The 22,566-nt window shown below is 38.3% G+C and overlaps 1 protein-coding gene across 4 annotated transcripts in view; it reads left to right on the top strand.

Moving 5' to 3' along the window:
- LOC121298852 (ADAMTS-like protein 3) overlaps positions 1 to 22,566 on the top strand; it is a 126,964-nt gene that overhangs the window by 97,652 nt on the left and 6,746 nt on the right. For 3 of the 4 annotated variants that reach the window (XM_041226103.1, XM_041226101.1, XM_041226102.1), the window contains 10 exons: positions 3,194 to 3,404; positions 3,560 to 3,739; positions 4,160 to 4,313; positions 5,443 to 6,463; positions 11,306 to 11,433; positions 11,700 to 11,828; positions 15,949 to 16,131; positions 18,522 to 18,644; positions 19,485 to 19,697; positions 21,857 to 22,040. In XM_041226103.1, the coding sequence (XP_041082037.1) occupies positions 3,194 to 3,404; positions 3,560 to 3,739; positions 4,160 to 4,313; positions 5,443 to 6,463; positions 11,306 to 11,433; positions 11,700 to 11,828; positions 15,949 to 16,131; positions 18,522 to 18,644; positions 19,485 to 19,697; positions 21,857 to 22,040 (2,526 nt within the window). The remainder of the gene's footprint in view (positions 1 to 3,193; positions 3,405 to 3,559; positions 3,740 to 4,159; positions 4,314 to 5,442; positions 6,464 to 11,305; positions 11,434 to 11,699; positions 11,829 to 15,948; positions 16,132 to 18,521; positions 18,645 to 19,484; positions 19,698 to 21,856; positions 22,041 to 22,566) is intronic. The other variant, XM_041226104.1, reaches the window with a different exon arrangement.

Genomic DNA, 22,566 nt, shown 5'->3' with positions numbered 1-22,566 from the left:
AAAAGTAACTATTTTGAGATTGTTAGTGGACTGCTGACATGACTCCTAGAAGTAAAAATAAAAAAAAAATAAAAAACCCACCAGCTTTGTGTCTTGGCTATATAATTAATTACACATCTTCACAGTAACAACAAAGGTATATTATATATTCCCATTTTGGTCAATCACACACAAAATAAACACCTGCCTGATTACACTAGTCTAGTAAGAGGTGCTGTCTGGAAGAGGGAGTAAAACCCATTCATTAAGAAAACATCAAGGTTACCCAGTGTTAAGAATCTTAAGAATTTTAAGAATCATAACTATGGTAGATCTTAATATTGATTTAACCCTTTAACCTTACAATTCTGGCACTTGGTATAGTTTATTCACCCCCTTTATTAACTCCACTAAATGTAATTTAAAATAAAAACAGTGGAAAGAGGCTTATGAACATAAGAAAGGTTACAAACGAGAGGAGACCATTCAGCCCATCTTGTTCATTTGGTTGTTAGTAGCGTATTGATCCCAGAATCTCATCAAGAAGCTTCTTGAAGGATCCCAGGTTGTCAGCTTCAACACCATTACTGGGGAGTTGGATCCAGACTCCCACAATTTTCTATGTAAAAAAGTACCTCCTAATTTCTGTTCTGAATGCCCCTTAACCTAATCTCCATTTGTGACCTCTGGTTCTTGTTTCTTTTTTCAGGTCAAAAAAGTCCCCTGGGTTGACATTATCAATACCTTTTAGAAGTGTGGCTTTTGTTAGAGCAGGGTGGTTATGAGGTTTAGGGCAGGGGTATTATAATCCGTTGATATGAAGATCATTAAAATAAACCCCATTGTCTGTGTGATGCACATGTGGACCAATCCGATACAGCGAAGACCTCAAGGAGGGCTGTGTGTGCCTTTGTGCAAATGCAGCATGTCTTACTCCTGGCCTTAGAGCTGATGTTTATAATCCACAGCCCATCCTCCCGCGTGCACTATTGTTCTCATTCCCATCCAGTAATGTTTCAGTTCTATAGTAATCTTAGTTTTTCAGTGTAAGTGTCCACTCAATCAAGCTAAGCAGTGAAATCAATTTCAGATAAATAATTCTTCCAGCATCAGGATCTCATATACCTACTTCCTCTAATGTAACTCTGTACCTCTCCTGTGTCCTTGAATAGCAGTGGGGGCCCTTTGTATGGTCCTAATTTAATGCAAAGATACCAAAAGTATCAGATCCAGATTATTTGACTCAAGTGTGGGGTTTGGTTTCATGTTCAAAACTCACACCATTGTTAGTATGCCTAAGGACATGATTCAGGTTTTTCTTTAATCAAAGTGACTTGATAGTCTAAAAATCTGCCTTTTAGCACAGAAAGGTTACAAAACGACAGGGTATATATGTATGTGTGTGTGTGTGTGTGTGTGTGTGTGTGTGTGTGTGTGTGTGTGTGTGTGTGTGTGTGTGTGTGTGTGTGTGTTGGAAAATATTTTACTTATTTTGAAAGGTTCATAGCCCCTTTTCACAGACCCAGGCAAAAGTTTTTAAGCACTTTTGTGTGCTTTTATTAATTACAGAAATAAAAGAAAACCAAAACAAAGCAAAAAAAACAACTAACTCACACATGGAGTACTAACTCTTTCTCAGTCCCTAAACTAACAAGACTGGACAGCTAAGCTGTTTACCTGTTAACAAACATAAACATTTTTTTACACCACACAGGTTCACAATCACTGCCTCTCTCTTCACACAGACTGGAGACTGCCCTGGACAAACATTTTGCTGCTGTTTAAATACCTGCTTGCTACAGGCAGGCGACATCAATTAATTTAACAAAAATAATTGAACCTGTGGCTGTGCCAACACAGCCACACCCATCTGGCAGGGACAGAAATGAACCCTATCCCTGCCAGCCACCAACAAATATGCATATGGAAAACTACAATGCAGAAATATGTCAACATAATATTATTCAACAGGCTTCATTTGACTTTATGAACCAAAATGTGTTAATTCCATAAGGTGATGCCACCCACTGTAATAGCTGTTACCTTGGACTCATATCCACCAGCACATCAATCACCACGTGCTTGTCCCTTGAAACTAATTGTTGTAAAGTATTATTCAAGAAACTGCAGACAAATGTATATGTTTCCAAACATTTTTCAATATGTTCATAATGATGATACATAGCTTAATTTAGCATGCCTTCCTGCTTTTATAATGTCTATTATCCCTCACAGGAAGCAGCTGCGTAGCGAAGCTCATAACTGTACAGAGCCTTTTCTACTGTATGACTACATGCTGTGATACAGGGGTCACTTCTCTCATTCTCTGATGTCTGTGCTGTTGCTTTTTAATTGCCTCTACTTCCATTTGAGGCCTAATAGTAATTTATAGCATTTACAGGGAGTGTTTTACCTAGCACAGTGCAGCAATCTGCTATATATTTTGCTTTCTTTATGAATACGATTTATTGCTACGGAAATCTTCATAGGGCTCCCAGTCTGCAAACAACAGCTGCACAAGTTTGTGTCATGGAATTATGGTTTAGAAATGTAACCCCCAAAACTGAAAAGCAAACATAGCGCTCACCCGGTAAAACGTTTATGTTTTTCATTTTTGTTTGAGAACCAAACGGAGAAGCCACATCTTGTTTTCTGTGGGATTGCGATGCCATGTTTACAGCTGGGTAGCCTACACCCAAGAATACCCTGTGGCATGCTTCAGATCTCGCTTCCAATCTGCGGTTGATCTAGGATTCGAACCAACTGTTCCTTATTTCTTTGCACAAGGCCAGACCAAACTGCCTACGGTAACAAGGCAAATCCCTGAACCGAAGATGACCTGCAATTGAGTCTAAAAGAAAAACCATATTGCAATGTTGCCGGCTTTCCTGCTCATTTTAGTAGAAACATTTACCAAATTCTTAATGTGGCCAGAATCATGTGCTGGAAGCATCCTGTGAATATTTGTTTTTGGTTAAAAAAGTTAATTCTGTATGGAATCAAAACCGTTATCAGACTTCACCTGTGTTTACCTATTTTATACTTAAAAAATCACCTCTAGACTCGCACAGTATTCTTCTTAATATATTAGCCTCTGTAGTCCAACAAAAGACACTGAGGGATCCCTGTAATAACAGTGAATAGGAGGCTATAGTGGCAGATCAATGGATAACCAGGATTTTATTGATTTTATGATTTTTATTTTTCTGTGCAGATGGGAAGTCACCTCTTGGAGTCAGTGCTCGGCTAGCTGTGGAGTTGGAATAAAGACCAGGAACGTCTACTGCACGCGGGTCTTATCGCTTGAGCCCGAGGACTCAGCCACCGTTGCCGAACAGGAGTGCCAAGAGACAAAACCTGCTATACTGCAGGCTTGTAACCAGTTTGATTGTCCACCAACTTGGATCGCTGAAGACTGGCAAGAGGTATTTTAGATTGGTTTTGAGCGCTCTGTGCTGTTTTTTGTAACCCTACAGTACATGGCTGCTTTTATGAATTAGAAGGCTAGAAGGCTCTTTCGAAGTCAAGGCGGGAGAAGCTGCAGTGGTACAGCAGTTTGGTTTGTGGTTTGTTTTGACAGTGTTCACATTCCTGCGCCGGCGGTACCCAGTCCCGTAAAGTCCACTGTAAACAGCTGCTGTCGGATGGCAGTTTTCTGAAGCTTCTCGATGACTTCTGCCAGGATCCCAAACCTCTGTCTCACACACACTGTGCTAAAACAGACTGTCCGCCAGAGATGGCAGGAGGAGACTGGTCCAAGGTGAGCTGTTTGACCATTGCAGCGGAGGAAAACTCATTGATAACATTTCAGATCATGAGAACATGCTTATGCGAAGCTCACAGCAAGTTCAGTATAATTTTATAATGGTTATGTTTGTTCCTGGTCATTGGAGCAATATAATATAGAAAGGTGTTAACGTATATGCAAAATCTTCTTCCCTTACAGCATATTGATAGTAACAGTGGCATATTTTAGGATTTAAACTTTAAGTAAAATATTAAAATAATGTAAATGATTAACATTCTTGTAACCCTGTTTCTCAAACCTCTTTTTGACCCCCTGAAGCAAATACAGTACAGGCGTACCTCCTGAAAGTGACCAGCGCCATAAGAAAGCCACTGGCAGAAAAAAAGAAGCTTTGAGTGGAATGAAATGTAATGTTCCGTATTCCGTTTGCAGTGCTCAGTTAGCTGCGGTGTTGGAACCCAAAGAAGGGAGACAGTCTGTCGCCGGCTTACAGCAACAGGCCAGCAGGTCACATTAAGCAAATCAGTGTGCAGTGGCCTTCCCCCTTCACCTCTCATCAGGACCTGTCGCATGAACGCCTGCCCCAGTAAGTGCCTGCCCTTGACACTTGACCTGTGTGTGACCCGCGTCTGTATCTGCCTGCTTGTACTTATGGAAAACGAAGGGCAGCAGTAATGTAAATTGGTGGTCGCTCAGGCAGAAGGGACTTTGTCACAGTATCTTCTGCTAAACAGGATGCATGTCTAACTGCTTAAATATTGTTTGTTTTTTTCACACTGAAAAGTTTCCACTGGCTGTGCTTACAATAAAATGTATGCCAAACTGTTTTACTATGGATAGCACGTTAAAAGCTGTAATTTTAGAGTTATGTGTTTATTGGTTCATAGAGAGAGCCTGTGTAGTAAGAGAGGGAAAGTATGACTTGTTCAGTCCGGTTTTGCCACATTATTTACTCTTAAACAGTAAGTGGAATTATCGTGGTTCCGTTTCAGGTTTTGTTGCTGTACTAAAAACAGCATGGTCCCAAGATAGTGTGAACATAACATAACTGGTTTTATGTCTGTATTAAAAAAGTACAATTTTTAACTGCCACATTATTGTCTTTCGTCACTTCTACCCTACATAAGTCATGTGGTATTATATAGCAAACCAAAGATCATTCAAGGATGAAAAAACAAACTTTTTTTGTAATTAATCTGTTACTTGTACTTGTTACTCAATACTTACTTTCCTGGACTTTATGTCAGCAATTGCAAGCCAAATGTCTGAGGTACATAGCATTATTTAAACACACCCTGTGGACTTCAAAGAATGTCCTTGGCTTAAAGTTATATATAATATTACGAGTTTAAGAGATATCTGATTGTAATTAATAGAGGAATGCTGAATGATTAAGTAACCTTTGTCTGAGACAAAATGTTTTCTGACGCCTCACCTGGAATAACAAAAACAACCCGACCTTAATTCCAGGATCTCTTTTTGTTGGTCAAAGATCTCCAACAGTTTCAAAGGTCTGTTAACAAAAGTATTACGTTACAAACTCAAAAAACATTTCAAAAAGGGTGTGACTTAAGATAAAGAAGTCTTTATCTTATTTCTTGCCGAGATCATGAAGTGCGTGTGTTAACATGACAGTGGTGTTGCAGGAAATAAATACGTCTTGCTTGTGTATCACTTTCCTCACATTCTTTTTGTAAATGTGTTTATTTCTGTAGACCATAAGAAGGAAATGAAACCCAAGCAGTCTCAGAACCTTAATCCTCAGATCCTCAGTCTAAACCGAGTCTACATTCAGACAAGACAGGAGAAGCGCATCCACTTCACCATCGGTGGACGGGCTTACCTGCTCCCCAAGACGTCTGTGGTGATCAAGTGCCCTGTGAGACGATTCCAGAAGATGCTTATCAGGTGGGAGAAGGATGGCCAAGACCTTTCCAATTCTAAACGTATTGGGGTAACCAAGTCAGGCTCCCTGAAGATCCACAGCCTGGAGGCGAGTGATATAGGGGTGTACCGCTGCGTTGCCGGCTCTGCAATGGAAACTTTCAACCTCAAGCTGATCGGGAACGACAACAGGCTGATAGAACCACCCAACAGCCAGAAGCTGAAGACGGAGACGGACCTCAACGAAGCCAGTCGCTTGGAGGAAAAGTGGAACCGAATGAGCAAGATGTGGCAGAGCTGGAGTGAAAAAAATGAGTTTTACTTGGATGACAGCAACTACTTAACAAACTCAGCCGAGCCCACTGGCTCCCAGGAACGTCCCGACAAACACCTGGAGGCTGCCGTCCTTCACGGAGGCTACAGCATGGACTCCCAGCAGTTTGAGGAGCTTGTTAGGAACATCAGTCAGCTGGTCGAGAATAGAGAAGTGACTGACGACATGGCCTCGCAACTTATATATCAGTTGATGGCTGAAGCGTCCAGACCTCAGTCAACAACGGAGAAGTGGAAGTGGCCCTTGCAGGAAAACACCTCAAACTCGAAGCTTGTTGATAAGACACCTAACGCATCTGAGCATGTCTATAGCAAACAGTTATATAAAAAGCCCAGCATCATCAGACACAAGCTGAACCCCCTCATGGCATTCCAGAAGAGCAACAACGTAAGCATCGGTAGAGCAGCCTTCCTGACGAATGCTACGCGGACCATATTTCTGCTGTGCGAAGCCACTGGAGTGCCAGAGCCAAAACTGACTTGGACCAAGAATGGAATGCAGTTGCAATTTTCAGAGAGGTATGTTTGGTCATACATACACTCTATAATGTTGTCCACATTTCCAGCCTTTGTTATAGGATGTTGTTTTCAAAAGATTTCCAAATGGCATGCCAAATAATCTAATTTTGTGTCTCAAAACAGCCCTGTTTATGTTAAAGTGAGCCAGATTGTATGCATTGCAGTTGTGGTGGCTGGTTTCATGAAATCACAGGGCAGCAGCATTTGAAGAAAAAAATAAAAATAAGGAAACCCAGAGTAGTGAAGGGGAAATGCACTTTAAATTTTAAGACTCGTTAATATAGGGATTGTAAACGTACCCCACTGGTCTGCCTCACAGATTTCCTCTTGAACCTGACTAAGGATTGTTAGCCATACCTTTCTGGGCTGCACTGATGCTATGGATCTGTAAAAATTGCTGGCAGGCTTGCCTCTTTGTTTTGACACATTGCCATCAGAAATGATGGAATATTGAACTCATTTGAAACTATATAAACAACTACTGCCTGTATTATCTAATGGCTCACTCTCCCCCTCAAAAAGAACATACATTTCAGTGTTTACCGCCTTATTACTGTCCAGCCATTGGGAAAACGCTCATTTCCTTCTGCAATGAACTCAAGGAAAAATACTGTGTATGATAATATGATCATTTACACCACCCAGACAGTCATTAAACATTCAATGTTCCTACACAAAAGAATTTAAACTACCGTTTGGAAAAAAAAAAAAATATATATATATATATATATATATATATATATATATATATATATATATATATATATATATATATATATATATATATATATATATGACTAATGTGGGGAACAACCTTACACTTAGGTGATTGTATAGTTCTGATCACATATCTGATCAAACGCTGAACGCAATGTCTTTTAAACCAGATTTGGATGTCCGACTGTCACCTTTAAATGCTTGCTGAAGAGTTTTCAAAACCCATTTCATATTAAGTCTGATATTATAATACAGCACTGTACAGTATTCAAACTTGAGCTCCCAGATGTGGAAAACAGAGGAACCGAGCTGAGTTCACCAGTCGGTTCCTACTGTTTTATTTCAACAGGCAGAACAACTTTGAAGCGAGTTGCACCGCAGTATTAATATTGACTTTCTCACATGCTATTGCATTTCATCAGCGGTAGTCAGTGGTAGTTAAATATCCCAAATATCCTCTCATCAATTTAGGGTTAAAGGCCCGGGCTAAAAATGTGTTTTGACGGTTTATTTTTCTTTGACTTGATAAAGCTTTCTGTTCTCAGAGTTCGCACAGACTGCTTTAGCAGGGCATTAGGATGTATTTGTTTAAGCACAACTTCACCAGCCATGCACGTTTTGCATAGCTGATGGTTATTAAGTCACTTTCCTGTAAATATTAGCAGTAGTTTTATAGGCTGGGTTCCTTTGGAATCTTTACATGCCCTAGGATTAGGAAAGGAAAGATTCATAAATGATAAAGGCAATACAATATTATTTGGATACATTCCAGTGTTCTTAATTGACTTCAGGTTTTGCCAACCAAAACATAGTGCTCCCGTGCTATCCAATTAAAAGGAAGTAAAATGCTGACCGACTTTAAAAAGTCGGAATGCTCCCCGGCCCCTGCTCGGTCTCATGTTGCCCCTACCAGTCGCGCTGCAACATATCAAATTATCTAGAATCTCCTTTTTTCATTTTATTTAACCTCCAAGACTTTCACATGGATTGCCAAACCATTAATATCGTTCATTAAAAAATTTGTAAACATTGTTCTGGGGGACAAGTTAAATTTATACCTTGTGCTGCCAGACATTCCAAAGTCACACACTCCACTTTTGGTTCAGCTCATTTATTTGTAGTTTCGATTATTTCTGGCCATAGTGTGAAGCTAAAATACTACATTACACCTTTTCCATGATTCTTTTAGCAGTATGAAACTCCATTCTCTTCACCTCTGTTATAGCCTCTCCCGGGTGTGCAAACCATATATTAGCCCTGTTTGCCAAAACAAATACAGGACCAACTAAATATGAAGGCATTAGATGGTTCGACCAAATGACAGGACAATGTATGCTTCTCAGCAGTGATCACTTTTAAAGTTAACACAAGGCAACATGTTGTAGTAAATGCAACAATATTTAAAACAGATTTCAGGTCATTTTTCACATTGGCACAACAACGCATGTGGAGCTGGTCATGACCCCGCTGTCTGTAAAGCCAGTCAAGCAAGCCCTAATTGACAGATCTGCACATCCAAATGTTCTCCTCAGTGCAAAAGCACCTCACAAACCCAGTTGTTTTCATTTTCTTGACAGTTCATTCAAAATACAACAGGCTTCCTCGGGTTGGGATTTCCAGACTTCAGCTTGTTGTTTGCTTTTGTGAGAACAGAGCCTGTAATAAGGATCATTAGGAAACTGTGGAAAATGTTGCTAATATCTGCAGGGGTCCAGGATCCTAGCTGAGTTTTTTTTTTTTACCACCTTCACATAAATAATCCCTGCAGCATCTCTAGTCTTAACATGTGCACAACACATGGAATAAACCCACAGAGACTCTGAACCTGCAGAACCTCGGCTTCAAGTGTAGAGACTTGATCTTTCGAGAAGGCTTGTCCTTTTCTTTATCTGGAATGTCCAGTATAGATCAGAGCTTCACAGATTGCTTTTATGTTGTTGTGTTTTTTACAAAGAGAACTGCACTCTCTTATCACAGCAGGGGCGTTGCTAAAGAGTTTTAATGCAGATAAAGTGTATGAAGAACAAAGAGGTAGATACTCAACTTCTGTATATCGTTAATAGGTAATAAGCAGGAAGTATAATTATCATATAATTGAGTAGTGTTTCTTCATACAGTAGCATTGGAGAGCATCTATAAAATAAACATCTAAATCTCTACTACCAGAGGTTTATTCCTGATAATCACCATAGTGTGCATGTTCTATTGTACCCTTACAAAAGTTTATCATAGTAAAAGCATAGCAAAGTGTATAGCATAGATAAGCATTGTAGAGCTCTGAGAGGTATGTGAAAAGCATGGCAAAATGTACTACAGTAAACTCTTATTTGGGTATTTCATACGGAACTACAGTCTGGCCAGATCTTATTTAAACATCATTGATCTGTTTTTTTTATTCAGTTCTCTGCCACATACAATCTTGGACCGTAAGCGAAGCACATTGTGCTCATAATATTGATTAGACCCCAGAACGTATGCTGTTTCATATCCAAGCAATTCACTGCCATTTTATTTGCCAGGGCTGATTCTTTTCTTTCCCTGACTCAGAGCTATAATAGGAGATTTTTGGCTCGGGCAGACACCCTTCTAATTCAAGCAGGGAGCCTAAACACTGGCTTCACCTCCAGCTTTGAAGTTTCAAGCAGCCTCGATGCGAACCAGAGACAGAGCGTCTCCTGACTAAAACAAGAACTCATTTGTTTAATCATTCTCTCGGGTTGTTACAGATACAATATTTTAGGTTCTTGTGTCTACCAGCGAAGACAGACGTTATCCAGATAATACCCTTAATAATGCTTATACCCTACAGCATGTCAATGAGCCCTTGCTAAATCTTGTATCGGCTCTGTAACTCTCACTTTAATTAAGCCTCTTAAGCAACTTATAAAAAGTCTCATGCATTTTTTCGTTTGTGGATATGTGTTCCTTTTCTCTTACTATTTTAAATGAATTGCGTGGGTGGCCTATAAAGTCATCAATTAAATTAGACAATAGCTAATTTGCCTGTATTTTCTTAGTTTATCAATAGAGTGGTTTGATTTTATCTGCACAGCACATCAAAACAACTGAAGCAATGGGGTGTTACATGTGCACACTACTGTATTAGTCAAGCGCTCCAGAAGTGTACTGAACTCCAGAAGACTGGCACAGATAATAATCGACACATCCCAGTTGATTAAGGCAGGAATGTCTTTATGAAGTGAAAGAGCAGTAACGAGCTTTGGATTTGCTGTTATTTGGCATTTTCATTAAGGATGTGACCGTAGACTTAACAGTCTTAGGCATTTGCTTGAGATCCTTTGGAATGTGGAAGCAGGTTGAATCAATCTTAAGGTGAATTCTCAGCGAGTGCACCAGACTGCAATATGTTTAAGGCACTTTATTACTCCAGCTTATTTAAACAGTTCCTCCTTTGGGGTATTCCTGTGAAGCTGTTAAGTGTCTAAGAAGCTTTATTAGTGTCTGCAATGATGAGGTTTACAGATCTTTCCAGATTTGTGTCTCTGGGGTAGTCGCCTAACAAGTACACTCTACCAGCCATAATAAATAGTCTGTATTCTTCATAATGAACACACCAGTGTGCCAGGGCTCAGAACTAGTAAGCAAACTGAGGAAATAGGGATTTAGGTCTGAGTAACCCAGAACTTATTGATTTTAAAAAAGTGAGAGGAGTCAATTGATATTTGAATTGAAATATGAAGCCTGTGTTTGTGTAAAACGTTTGAATTTGTACCATAGCCACCATCTGTGTGGTCATTAAGAACAGTAAGACCACACAGTTCTATTCATTGATTGTAATGTAGAGGTTTTTGAAGATACTGTGAACTATCTAATGTCTAATATGCATGCTATATGAATAGAAACATACAATTACAATGTAGTATCCAAAGTAATATTTCATAACCGTATTCTAACCCTAAACCTGAATCTCAAATTCTTGCTTCCTTATGTGAGGTTGATATAAAGTCTCACCAGTTATTTAATATGCTTCTGTGAAATATATATATATATATATACATATATATATATATATATATATATATATATATATATATATATATGTGCATGATATACAGCAGTGTGTGGGATACTGTATATGAGCTTACTTATTTTGCTTGTTTGCAGGATAGCATGGGATAGCACTGGAAGACTGCAGATATCCAGTCCTGCTGCTGAGGATGCTGGTCTATATGGATGCACTGTGACAAACGACCTGGGATCAGACACAGAAACTTCACTTCTCCTCTTTGCAGGTAAGATTATATAGGAATGTTTCCAGATGGATTAGACATTTTAATAACTGCCTGTAATGCTCGCTCATGATCAGATGAAAATATATCAATGCACAATTAGTTTTGCCATTTCCATTTCCAAGTATCTTTTAAAATTTGGATTAGATTAAAGCAAAAGTTTAAGTACAGATACATTTGGACTGGATTGACCTATTATTTAAACCGTTGTTGGTATTGGCATTGTATTTGAGATGTTTTTTCCTATTCAATCCTATTTTTGGATACAGAGGCACCTTCTATCCGGGTCTCCTGGAAGAATGTGTCGGACCTGGTGAGCCGAAGAGTCACAGCAGTTGTTGGGGGTTCAGTGACTGTCAGCAGTGGAGCGAATGTCACACTGGAGTGTCCTGTGGCAGGTTAGTGAGAGCTGGTAGTGACCTCTTCTTTAGAAAGCACTGCACACGCATGACAGGTGCTTCTTACTGAGTGGCGCCAAGTGTGATTGTCTAGCTTCTAGGTTATTCTGTGAGCCTGTTCTTACAGCTGCTTTACTTGCAAGTTTTAGGAACATGTCATGTTTTATAAATGAAGACCTTAAGATAATTTCAAGACATATGGAGGGCATTGAAGACATTGAGAAAAACTTTGAGTTAACACGTTTGTCATTAAATTGTTCTTTTACTATTTCAGAATTTACCACGATTAAGAGTTTTAGTGTTTAGTGTTGCAAGGATATATGGAGGAACCTCTCTGTCTGTCCGTTTGTGTGTCACACTTTGATTTTTAGATTTACGTACTGTGAAGGTAATAGGGATTACCCTAATTTTGTATTTCCAGTCTCATACAAATGTATTGCTGCTCTACATGTTCATGTCATTCATTAAAGTGTATTCTTTAAAAACAAAAACAAAAACCACTGTAAATCTCCATCACAGCAGTGATGTGCAGTCAGAAATATACACAAATAGGAACTTTTTCATATTGTTCAAACTGTGCTGTCATGGTGAACCTTGGACACCAAAAATTTTAATAATCTGGTGTTGCTTTTCCTGTAGATTGGCCAGCATAGTAAGAACTGTGCTTTTATAAAAGAACGTTTGCATGCTTACGTTCCTCCCTAATGTGTGGAAATAGTGAAGGTTACAGCTAATTGGAAATAAATTGGAGGTAAAATCAACATGTCATTTATGAGTTTTGTGGAGAATTTATGTTTCCCCACACCTCATAGAGAAGTAATCTTCTGGAAAAAGAGTTTTGACATTTGATTGAAATGACGACTCAAATCATGTTTTTAAAATGGTTCCAAGGCTGGCTTGGAAACACGTTCATTTTATTAATGATTTCATGACCTTAAGCCACAAAATTAAAGCCTTTTTTACATAAAAGTAATGTCAAATCAACATGGAGAAGTATGTGCAAGGGCAAAATCCTCGCCATAGACAGCGAGCAAGCTGATTTCATTTACCAGCCAGCTGGATCGCAACTTAGGTGTGGAAAGCACCTGCAAGCTAATGCTTTCCTGGATAGCTTGTCAGCCTTAATCCTGTGTGTTGATACTGAATAGGGAGAACATGCAAACTAAACCGAGCTCTTTTTCATACTGTATGTGAAGCTGGTAAATCGATTTTTCAAGTAGAAGGGAGAGCAGAGCACTGTTTAGCTATCACCACATGATCAGTGAAAAAACAGCACGCATGATCAGTGAAAAAACAACATGCATGATCAGTGAAAAAGCAGCACGCACGATCAGTGAAAAAGCAGCACGCACGATCAGTGAAAAAGCAGCACGCACGATCAGTGAAAAAGCAGCACGCACGATCAGTGAAAAAGCAACACGCACGATCAGTGAAAAAGCAACACGCACAATCAGTGAAAAAGCAACACACATTTTTATAACATCCTTTATTAAGGAGGTTTAATTGACCGTTTTATTACGCTTATCTACACATTTACCGCTATCTCTCTGCCTAATATATCAATTAATCTTTATTTTATATAACGCCTTTCATAGTGGACCACCATCACAAAACGCTTTACAAGATTCAGTAACAACAAGAAAATGAATAATACTTTAAATACAGAAAAATGCATAATATATGATATAGTAGAATAGTACATGAAACAGTAGCAGCAACACAGCAACTAATAGCAGATATCACAAGATCAGTGAAAAGGCTCATTAATATTAATATACAGCCCTTCTTGGTGACGGCAGCTGTTTCATGTAATTTTGCACCTTGAGGTTTTTTAGGAACATCTAGTCTAGAAATATATATTTTTAGCCACTGACAGCATAGGTAACCCTATCCCTTATAGCGAGGCCAAGCTGAGGCCTGAAACCAGAACTGAAGTGAAATATTTCTGTTTTCCCACAAGGACATTTTGGTAAATATTATAGAATCAAGGGGCCAGTTTTGCAGGAGATTTTCATTCTGCAAGGAAGGAATACAGGGCTATTTAACTAAAGTGCCTGCAGCTTGGTTTTCACAAATTGAAAATGGCAAAATAGGTCCAGTATTTCTGTATTAATATCATTATATCTGAAAAACAATCCTGGTAATGTATGCAGTATAGTGTCCCCTCTTATCATGATACTTTGTTTATTGACAACAAAAAATAAAGCCTTGCTAGAAGGCTGAGCTTCTAGTAATTGGGAATGTTAAATCACACACCATAGAGACACGTAACTGAAGACAACAACAGGAAACTGACTGCAATGTTTTTATTGCATAGGGGGCTTCAGTGTACTAATGTACTCGCACAACCAGCTCTGACTGGCTTATAATCAGTCCTGTCCATCGTTGGTATTTCTAACAGGAAACCTGCTAAATCTGCCATTTTACACTTCCTGGAAGGGTGGTGTCTCAACCCTAATAGCCATTAGATTTATGTGCGGAACAGAGCTGTGCATGACCTGGTCAGGACTGATGTCAAGCTAGGAATAGCATTCATTCGTGACTAGGCCTTTGCCAGTCATAAAATATGCTTCTAGTACTTATGTATTTAGGAGGCCTTTAAAAAAACCATATATATATATATATATATATATATATATATATATATATATATATATATATATATATATATATATATATATATATATATATATGTATGTATGTATGTATGTATATAAAACCTCTACTTCCTGCTGTAGTTGTACATATTTGGTTTCAGTTTATTTTAGTGCTAGTAATGTTGTAACTGACACCCAAATAATATTGTGTGGCAATGCATGACAGGCTACATAATCCCAAATGCTGAAATTCAGTGCTAAACTGCATGCCTGTATCTCATTATCTTTGCATAGTATGGGAAAATAAAATACTGCTGTTTTCTTACTCGTTTCTATCATATCTCTCAACATACAAACTTTGTATACTGCAACAATATTGGAGAAAAGTAAAACAACGTTACAGCTATGCCCTCTTGTGGCAATGGAAGAGAATGCTTTCACTATACAGTACTTTCAATTCTGGCAAGATTGTGGTTTTTGTTTTTTGTTTGTTTTTTCATGTAATGTGCACATTTTGCAAAGTAAAACTTTTTCTTACTAAAGTGAAAATATTATTTTTTAATAAAAAAAAATATCTGTGTGTGTGTCTGTTTTCATTCCCATCGGAGGTTTGTTTATTTTACGTGACACAGATTGGCAGTGTAACTGTAGGCATCAGGGGCTTTATGGCATTTGCAGCCTGGCACTCAAAGGACGTTGTTTAGTTTCCCAGTATATTTATATTTAGCAGCAAAATTCATCACTATGCATGGAATGAATGACCTCGGCCTCAGAAATGAGTTGCTGCATTTTGCAATTAAGAGGAACTCTTGCTGACCCAAAAACCAGGGGTTTCCCATGAGACCTCAGCATGCACTTCCCTGGCACAGTGTGGCTTCATTAACCTGGTTCACAAGGCATCATTGACATGGCTATCTTCTGCTAACATAATTAATACCCACAAAGCATTCAGCATTGGCTGTGATGAGGAACTAATGCCTGATTCCTGACTATAGGAGATGCATGGTCTTGCTTGTCTTCAGTCGTGCTTGTAGTTAAGCAATGTTGGTTAACTTGTCTTCTATATGAATACAGAAGGTGGGGCTGAAACTTGAAATATAACAGAACGCACATCTGTGGCTCTTATGGTCATTCTGGAAACTTGAATAAGTGTGTGTGGCTCTTGAGATTTTGACAGATCATTTTTTCTTTGTGGTTTATTAAGTACAAACTATACCGCTGAGACACTTCTGTATCCTGGATTCATTTCAGTTCAAATGTAACAATATTTAGAGCAGGTTCATTAATCTTGACATGTTTCTGTTTTACTTTTATAGAAATCAGATTCCTTTTACTGTAGAAATGTTTATAGGGCTTGTGGAATAGATTATTTTAAATTATCTATATATATATATATATATATATATATATATATATATATATATATATATATATATATATATATATATATATATATATATATATATATATATATAGATTATATTATAATTATTTATACTGGTACATTTCTTTTTTTTCTCTAGGTGTGCCTCAGCCAACTATAAGCTGGCATAAAAACGAAGGTCTAATGAAAGAGAACAGTTTCCTGCTTTTGAATGGATCTTTATTACTTCAGAACATTTCCACTGAAAATTATGGAGTGTACTTCTGCATAGCCGCCAATCCACTTGGAAAAGCGGTAGCGTCAAGCTTTCTCCAATTGTCTGGTAAGTGCCGGAGTGCAGTGTACATCACTTTCTATAAAGCTTTACATTGTTCCTGGTTATTGTGGGAGCCTGGCTTATAGGTTTTGGATTGTATCCCGAAAAATGTTAGTGGCCATAAGCCTTCTCTTTTATCTGCGGACATACAGACATGTTCATTTGGTATTGATGTTGGCTTCGGCATCCACAGCATGTACTGAAATAGTGAGCAATTGGAACTAAAACAGGATCAGACCTGGCACATCCAACTCTAGCACAAGAGGTCCGATCCATCTCAAATTCTGTTTGGAATTTCCTGGTTCATTCTGACTGTTCACTACACTGCTGAAAGATAGACAGATAACCATTTTTATGTTATTCTGTTTATGTGCGCAAAATGTACCATTTTCCACATTTGCTTATTTTATCCCATTTAGACCCCTTTGTATATACACACACACACACATATATATATATATATATATATATATATATATATATTATATATATGTATGTATGTATGTATGTATGTATGTATGTATGTATGTATGTATGTATGTATCTTGTTATCCCTGAATATATAAATGCATTGAGCGCTCGTAAGGCACATTGACCTAAATACATTGAACATAAGAACATAAGAAAGTTTACAAACGAGAGGAGGCCATTCGGCCCATCTTGCTCGTTTGGTTGTTAGTAGCTTATTGATCCCAAAATCTCATAAAGCAGCTTCTTGAAGGATCCCAGGGTGTCAGCTACGAAAACATTACTGGGGAGTTGATTCCAGACCCTCACAATTCTCTGTGTAAAAAAGTGTCTCCTATTTTCTGTTCTGAATGCCCCTTTTTCTAAACTCCATTTGTGACCCCTGGTCCTTGTTTCTTTTTTCAGGCTGAAAAAGTCCCTTGGGTCGACACTGTCAATACCTTTTAGAATTTTGAATGCTTGAATTAGGTCGCCACGTAATCTTCTTTGTTCAAGACTGAACAGATTCAATTCTTTTAGCCTGTCTGCATATGACATGCCTTTTAAGCCCGGAATAATTCTGGTCGCTCTTCTTTGCACTCTTTCTAGAGCAGCAATATCTTTTTTATAGCGAGGTGACCAGAACTGCACACAATATTCAAGATGAGGTCTTACAAGTGCATTGTACAGTTTTAACATTACTTCCCTTGATTTAAATTCAACACTTTTCACAATGTATCCGAGCATCTTGTTAGCCTTTTTTATAGCTTCCCCACATTGCCTAGATGAAGACATTTCTGAGTCAACAAAAACTCCTAGGTCTTTTTCATAGATTCCTTCTCCAATTTCAATATCTCCCATATGATATTTATAATGTACATTTTTATTTCCTGCGTGCAGTACCTTACACTTTTCTCTATTAAATGTCATTTGCCACATGTCTGCCCAGTTCTGAATCTTGTCTAGATCATTTTGAATGACCTTTGCTGCTGCAACAGTGTTTGCCACTCCTCCTACTTTTGTGTCGTCTGCAAATTTAACAAGTTTGCTTACTATACCAGAATCTAAATCATTAATGTAGATTAGGAATAGCAGAGGACCTAATACTGATCCCTGTGGTACACCGCTGGTTACCACACTCCATTCTGAGGTTTTTCCTCTAATCAGTACTTTCTGTTTTCTACATGTTAACCACTCCCTAATCCATGTACATACGTTTCCTTGAATGCCAACTGCGTTCAGTTTGAGAATTAATCTTTTGTGCGGGACTTTGTCAAAAGCTTTCTGGAAATCTAAATAAACCATGTCATATGCTTTGCAATTATCCATTATCGATGTTGCATCCTCAAAAAAATCAAGCAAGTTAGTTAGGCACGATCTCCCTTTCCTAAAACCATGTTGACTGTCTCCCAGTACCCTGTTACCATATAGGTAATTTTCCATTTTGGATCTTATTATAGTTTCCATAAGTTTGCATATAATAGAAGTCAGGCTTACTGGTCTGTAGTTACCTGGTTCAGTTTTGTTTGCCTTTTTGTGGATCGGTATTACGTTTGCAATTTTCCAGTCTGTCGGTACCACCCCTGTGTCAAGAGACTGCTGCATGATCTTGGTTAGCGGTTTGTAAATTACTTCTTTCATTTCTTTGAGTACTACTGGGAGGATCTCATCCGGCCCAGGGGATTTGTTTATTTTAAGAGCTCCTAGTCCCTTTAACACTTCTGCCTCAGTTATGCTAAAGTTATTTAAAACTGGATAGGAACTGGATAGGAACTGGATGACATGTGGGATGACATTGGCAGCAGTAGCCGGAGGGATATGTTCCTGGTCTCGTCGTTCATGTAGGTTGCTATTGTTTCTCTAGCCACTTCTGAAAGGACATTGCTTTAGTGAGGCAAATACAACACTGTGTTCAGCTGATTTGGCTGGTGTTTCATTTTGTCTGAAAGCAGCGTTGAGAACCTCCGTCGACCCGTCATCCCCTTCAAGAGGCAATGGGAGAAAGAGGGTTTTAATGGCATCTCAAATTGGCACCAACATTGCTGTGAAGTCTGGTGACCTATTACGCATAGGTACAGTATGCTTTGCCTTTGCTACAGTACACAATTTTTAGATTACATTTGTGAGATGTATGACATCTTATTGTAAGCATTTAGGATTTGTCCACATTACAATGTTGTAAAAGTATTGATGGACTTGAAGGGATGTTAAAAAATAATTTAGTAATACAGATTAATCTATTTTATTGGTCTAAAAAAGATTTTACAGATATTTTGAAATGTGGACCTGATCGATATCTGTATTCCTTCGGATTTAAGACACACTTTTTGGAAAGTGTTTTGCTTCTCAAAAATAGCCTGCTTCTCGATTACAGTATAGTGATGTGTGTATTGAAGTCGTTTAACAAACAGCAACGTGACTGACTGTTGAGAAAAGATGAACAAAGACGTCACTGCCCGAAATTCAAAGAGAAGCTTTTACAATTTCAGCATTTCTAACAAACAGTACCAGCTTGGACAGATCGGAAATGCTGATCAGACCCCAGTATTTTTCAACATGCCAAGCAATACCACAGTTCACAAATTGGGAGAAAAACAGTTGTGAGTAATCATGACTAGAAATGAGAAGCAGCACATAACTGTAATGCTGTTTGATAGTAAACTGCCTCCATATGCGTAGCTGAGGTTATATCTTTGTAAATGCATATTTATTTGATGCTTTATTTTTTTCAAATTGAGGGTGGGAAATTTGGGCTGCATCTTAAATTCGAAGGAATACGGTACTCTCAGAATAATCTCTACAACATAATCAATACCACAGCTAGAAAAAAAATACGCTTAGACAATAAAGCCCAGTTGCTATTTTTATTCTTACTTGTATTTGTAGTCTTATTGTTATTGATTGCACTGTAGGATGCCCGGTGCCTCCAAACCACAGGAATGCTGTGAGGTGGTATTTGAGGAATCAAACCCTTCCAGAAGTTCGAGGTTTGGAATACAGAGTGCTGGTTGGCGGTCGAGTGCTGGAGGTCAGCACTCTCTCTGGAAGATTTGATGGACAGTACAGATGCCAGACCACCACAAACTCTCAGATATTATCTGCTTGGGTCAACGTCATCTTAGAAGGTTTGTGAAAACGCTTATCTTCCTTGTAAGGATTTCTGTGTGGTTAGATAGCTTTAATACCAGCCAGCCAAATGCTTTGTACAGATGTCTTTTAATTGCTCGATTCTAAAGGTGGAACTTTGTTGAATGACAAGTTAAAGAAAAAGAAACCATAAAAACCATTTGTTCCCCATAGGAATTAAAACAGTGAGAAAACAAATCCTTAAGGCTGTTGATGTATTTAACTAGAAACATTTAAACATTATAATCTGGAAACTTTTTTTTCTTGCCGTGGCTGCATAAACAAAATTGAAATATCACCATAATATTTAACACAAGAACGACAGCTCCATCTGAAATAGTTTTCTGTTGCAAATAAATAAAGTTTTAATGTAAGTGAACATAACTCATTATGGAGCTTGGATATTTTCCATTGGTCTAATTTGGAAAACCCATTTGAATACTGAACATATTCAAGAACAATGCATGTTTATTTAATGCATGTGTAGTTAGTGTTTTTGGTCGGTTTGTTGATAGAATAGATAATAAACTTACAATACAGTTTGTAATATTAATGTTATAATGGCTGCAGTATGTCAGATGCTGAGAGTTTAACTGGGAATAGGACATATATCACCGTCCCTATATTGCTTACAAATACATAAAGTGTTTTTTGTTTCTTAAGTAATACAAATCAGTGATGTGAACTTGCAGCCCATATTAACTTCAGTGGGCCTCTGCGGCCTGTTTATATGCAGGGTCAAAAACAGAGCTTCTAAACAAATAGATGATATATTTTCTAACAGACCTTACGTTAATAACCTAACTTCAAATAAAAATCAACAAAAAGCTTTAACAAATCATATCGGTGTAAGAAATGTTGCCGTAATGTGGACATAGCTGGTAGCTATAGTTGGTGCTTGATTAATATTGCACATTTTAGCACCTTCAGCCTTCAAGAAGAAATCTGTCAGCATTATGCAACAGTTATCCTTATTTTTATTTTTTTTAAGAAGAAAGGGGTGGGGGTGAGGGTGTGAATTGAGAACCTTCAATACTTTGCAATATGAAGGCCTGGGTTGTTTTTGGAAAAAGAAGAGCCAGCCATTCAACACAACTGAATATTATCATGGTTTAATGACTTGCCAGATTCCTTGCATGCAGACACTCTCAATTTTTTGTTCAAAAGTTCCATGTCTTTTCTGCAGTCACGAGCGGAACGATCATACATTGAGTTTGACTATCTGTGAAAAAGGCATGACTAATCATCACAGGAAACCCTCAGATATGTAACCCTTAAGCGTTTGTGCTGCTTCGCTTGCTTTCACTCAGGGAGAAAATGGTTCCAGCATACTTCAAATGTTGATGCATACTTTGCTAAGCAATTGGAATGGAATCGATGGTGCCAAAATCATATTTAGAAACAATCCCTAAACACTTCACAGTGCACCAGTAGGCCCCTTCATCAAATGTAGTTTGAATTTGCTCTTGTTAGTTGTGAATTCAAAGTGTCACCCTCTGGTCCATTGATTTTCTCGCTGTTTCTTTGAAGCGGACAATGCTTCCTAGTGGTCAGACACTAATTGGTGCAGTGATTTTAAGAAGAAAATCAAATCCAAAGGGTGGGTGCCTGTAAGATTGGAACGAATGCATTTCAATGGATACATGTCCATGTTTGGCAAAATTGTTAAGGTGGTGTATCAAACTTTTGTTTTATGATATGAAACGTATGCTTACCCACAGCTAGAGATCTTCAATGTCCCCCATTGATTTAAAAAAAAAAAATGAATGATTGGCTCCAGAAAGAGAACAGTGGGAAATAGTGTGGGCAATCAATCAAACCTGTCATGATAGCTTCTGGGCTTTCTTTACCTCACCTGATATAATATTAGAGCAAAACAGAGTTGAAAAACCCTGGAAATAACTACTAAGGATAAAGAGTATTGGGGATTTGCTCTGATATACTGTAATTAAATATAGCAGACTGGTATATAAGCATCCAGCAGCTTTACTTCTGCTGGTACATGAGGGATACAAAGCTGTAGATTATTTCCATTACATACTGTTTTGATGAGTAAATAACACAGGCAATTGAGGTCCTGTTATAACTCATGTGTTTATATAACATGGAAGACATACAGGCAGAAGAATAAAGGTGGCAGTGCTTTGTGTTGTAACAGCATACCGATGGGAGCTCAGTGACTGGACTGCATGCTCTTCTACATGCGGCCATAAAGGAACCCAATCCAGGAGACTCGTCTGTATTGGTACACGCGGTCAGGAAGTGACCAGATCAGCCTGTGATCTTCTGCCTAGACGAGCATCCCCCACTCAACCTTGCAACATACAGGACTGCCCTCCCAGGTATGAAGTTACTTCTCTCTTCTAGTCTCCAGTGAGCAGTGGTATGGTAAGAATGTATATGAATCCATTTACAGAATTGTCATGCTGTACACTTTGGGATGTGTTTTTAAAAGCATGGTTGTGCATTGCTTTGCATTTAACAGTCTGCTTTGAATGCAGCCTTCGTTTGACAGGCATGTTTTGTGAATGCATCCTTTACATTCAGATTTTATTTTTTGTTTCCCCCCTGTAATCCATCAAAATGTGCATAAATAGGGAGATAAAGACGAAGCCTTCCGAAAAATCATAGTGGAAACTGATTGGATGATCACATTTGCGTCATTATTTAGTGACTTATTCTGTATTAACTTAAGATATGTAGATTTCTCAACATCTCTGACCACATGAACAAGCAGAAAAACATTTATTTCTTTGGCCAAACTGGTTCCTAGAGTACAGGCTAACTTGTCTGTGACTGAGCAGAGAAGGCCCCTTGTTTAGAACTCAGAGCTCTGTGGAAGTTAATCACACTTTAATTCAAGTTCTA

This window comes from Polyodon spathula, chromosome 24 (genome assembly GCF_017654505.1).
Source record: "Polyodon spathula isolate WHYD16114869_AA chromosome 24, ASM1765450v1, whole genome shotgun sequence".
In the NCBI taxonomy this organism is placed as follows: Eukaryota; Metazoa; Chordata; class Actinopteri; order Acipenseriformes; family Polyodontidae; genus Polyodon; species Polyodon spathula.
Note: the sequence above shows the minus strand (reverse complement) of the source record. Positions and strands in the feature narration are given on the sequence as shown.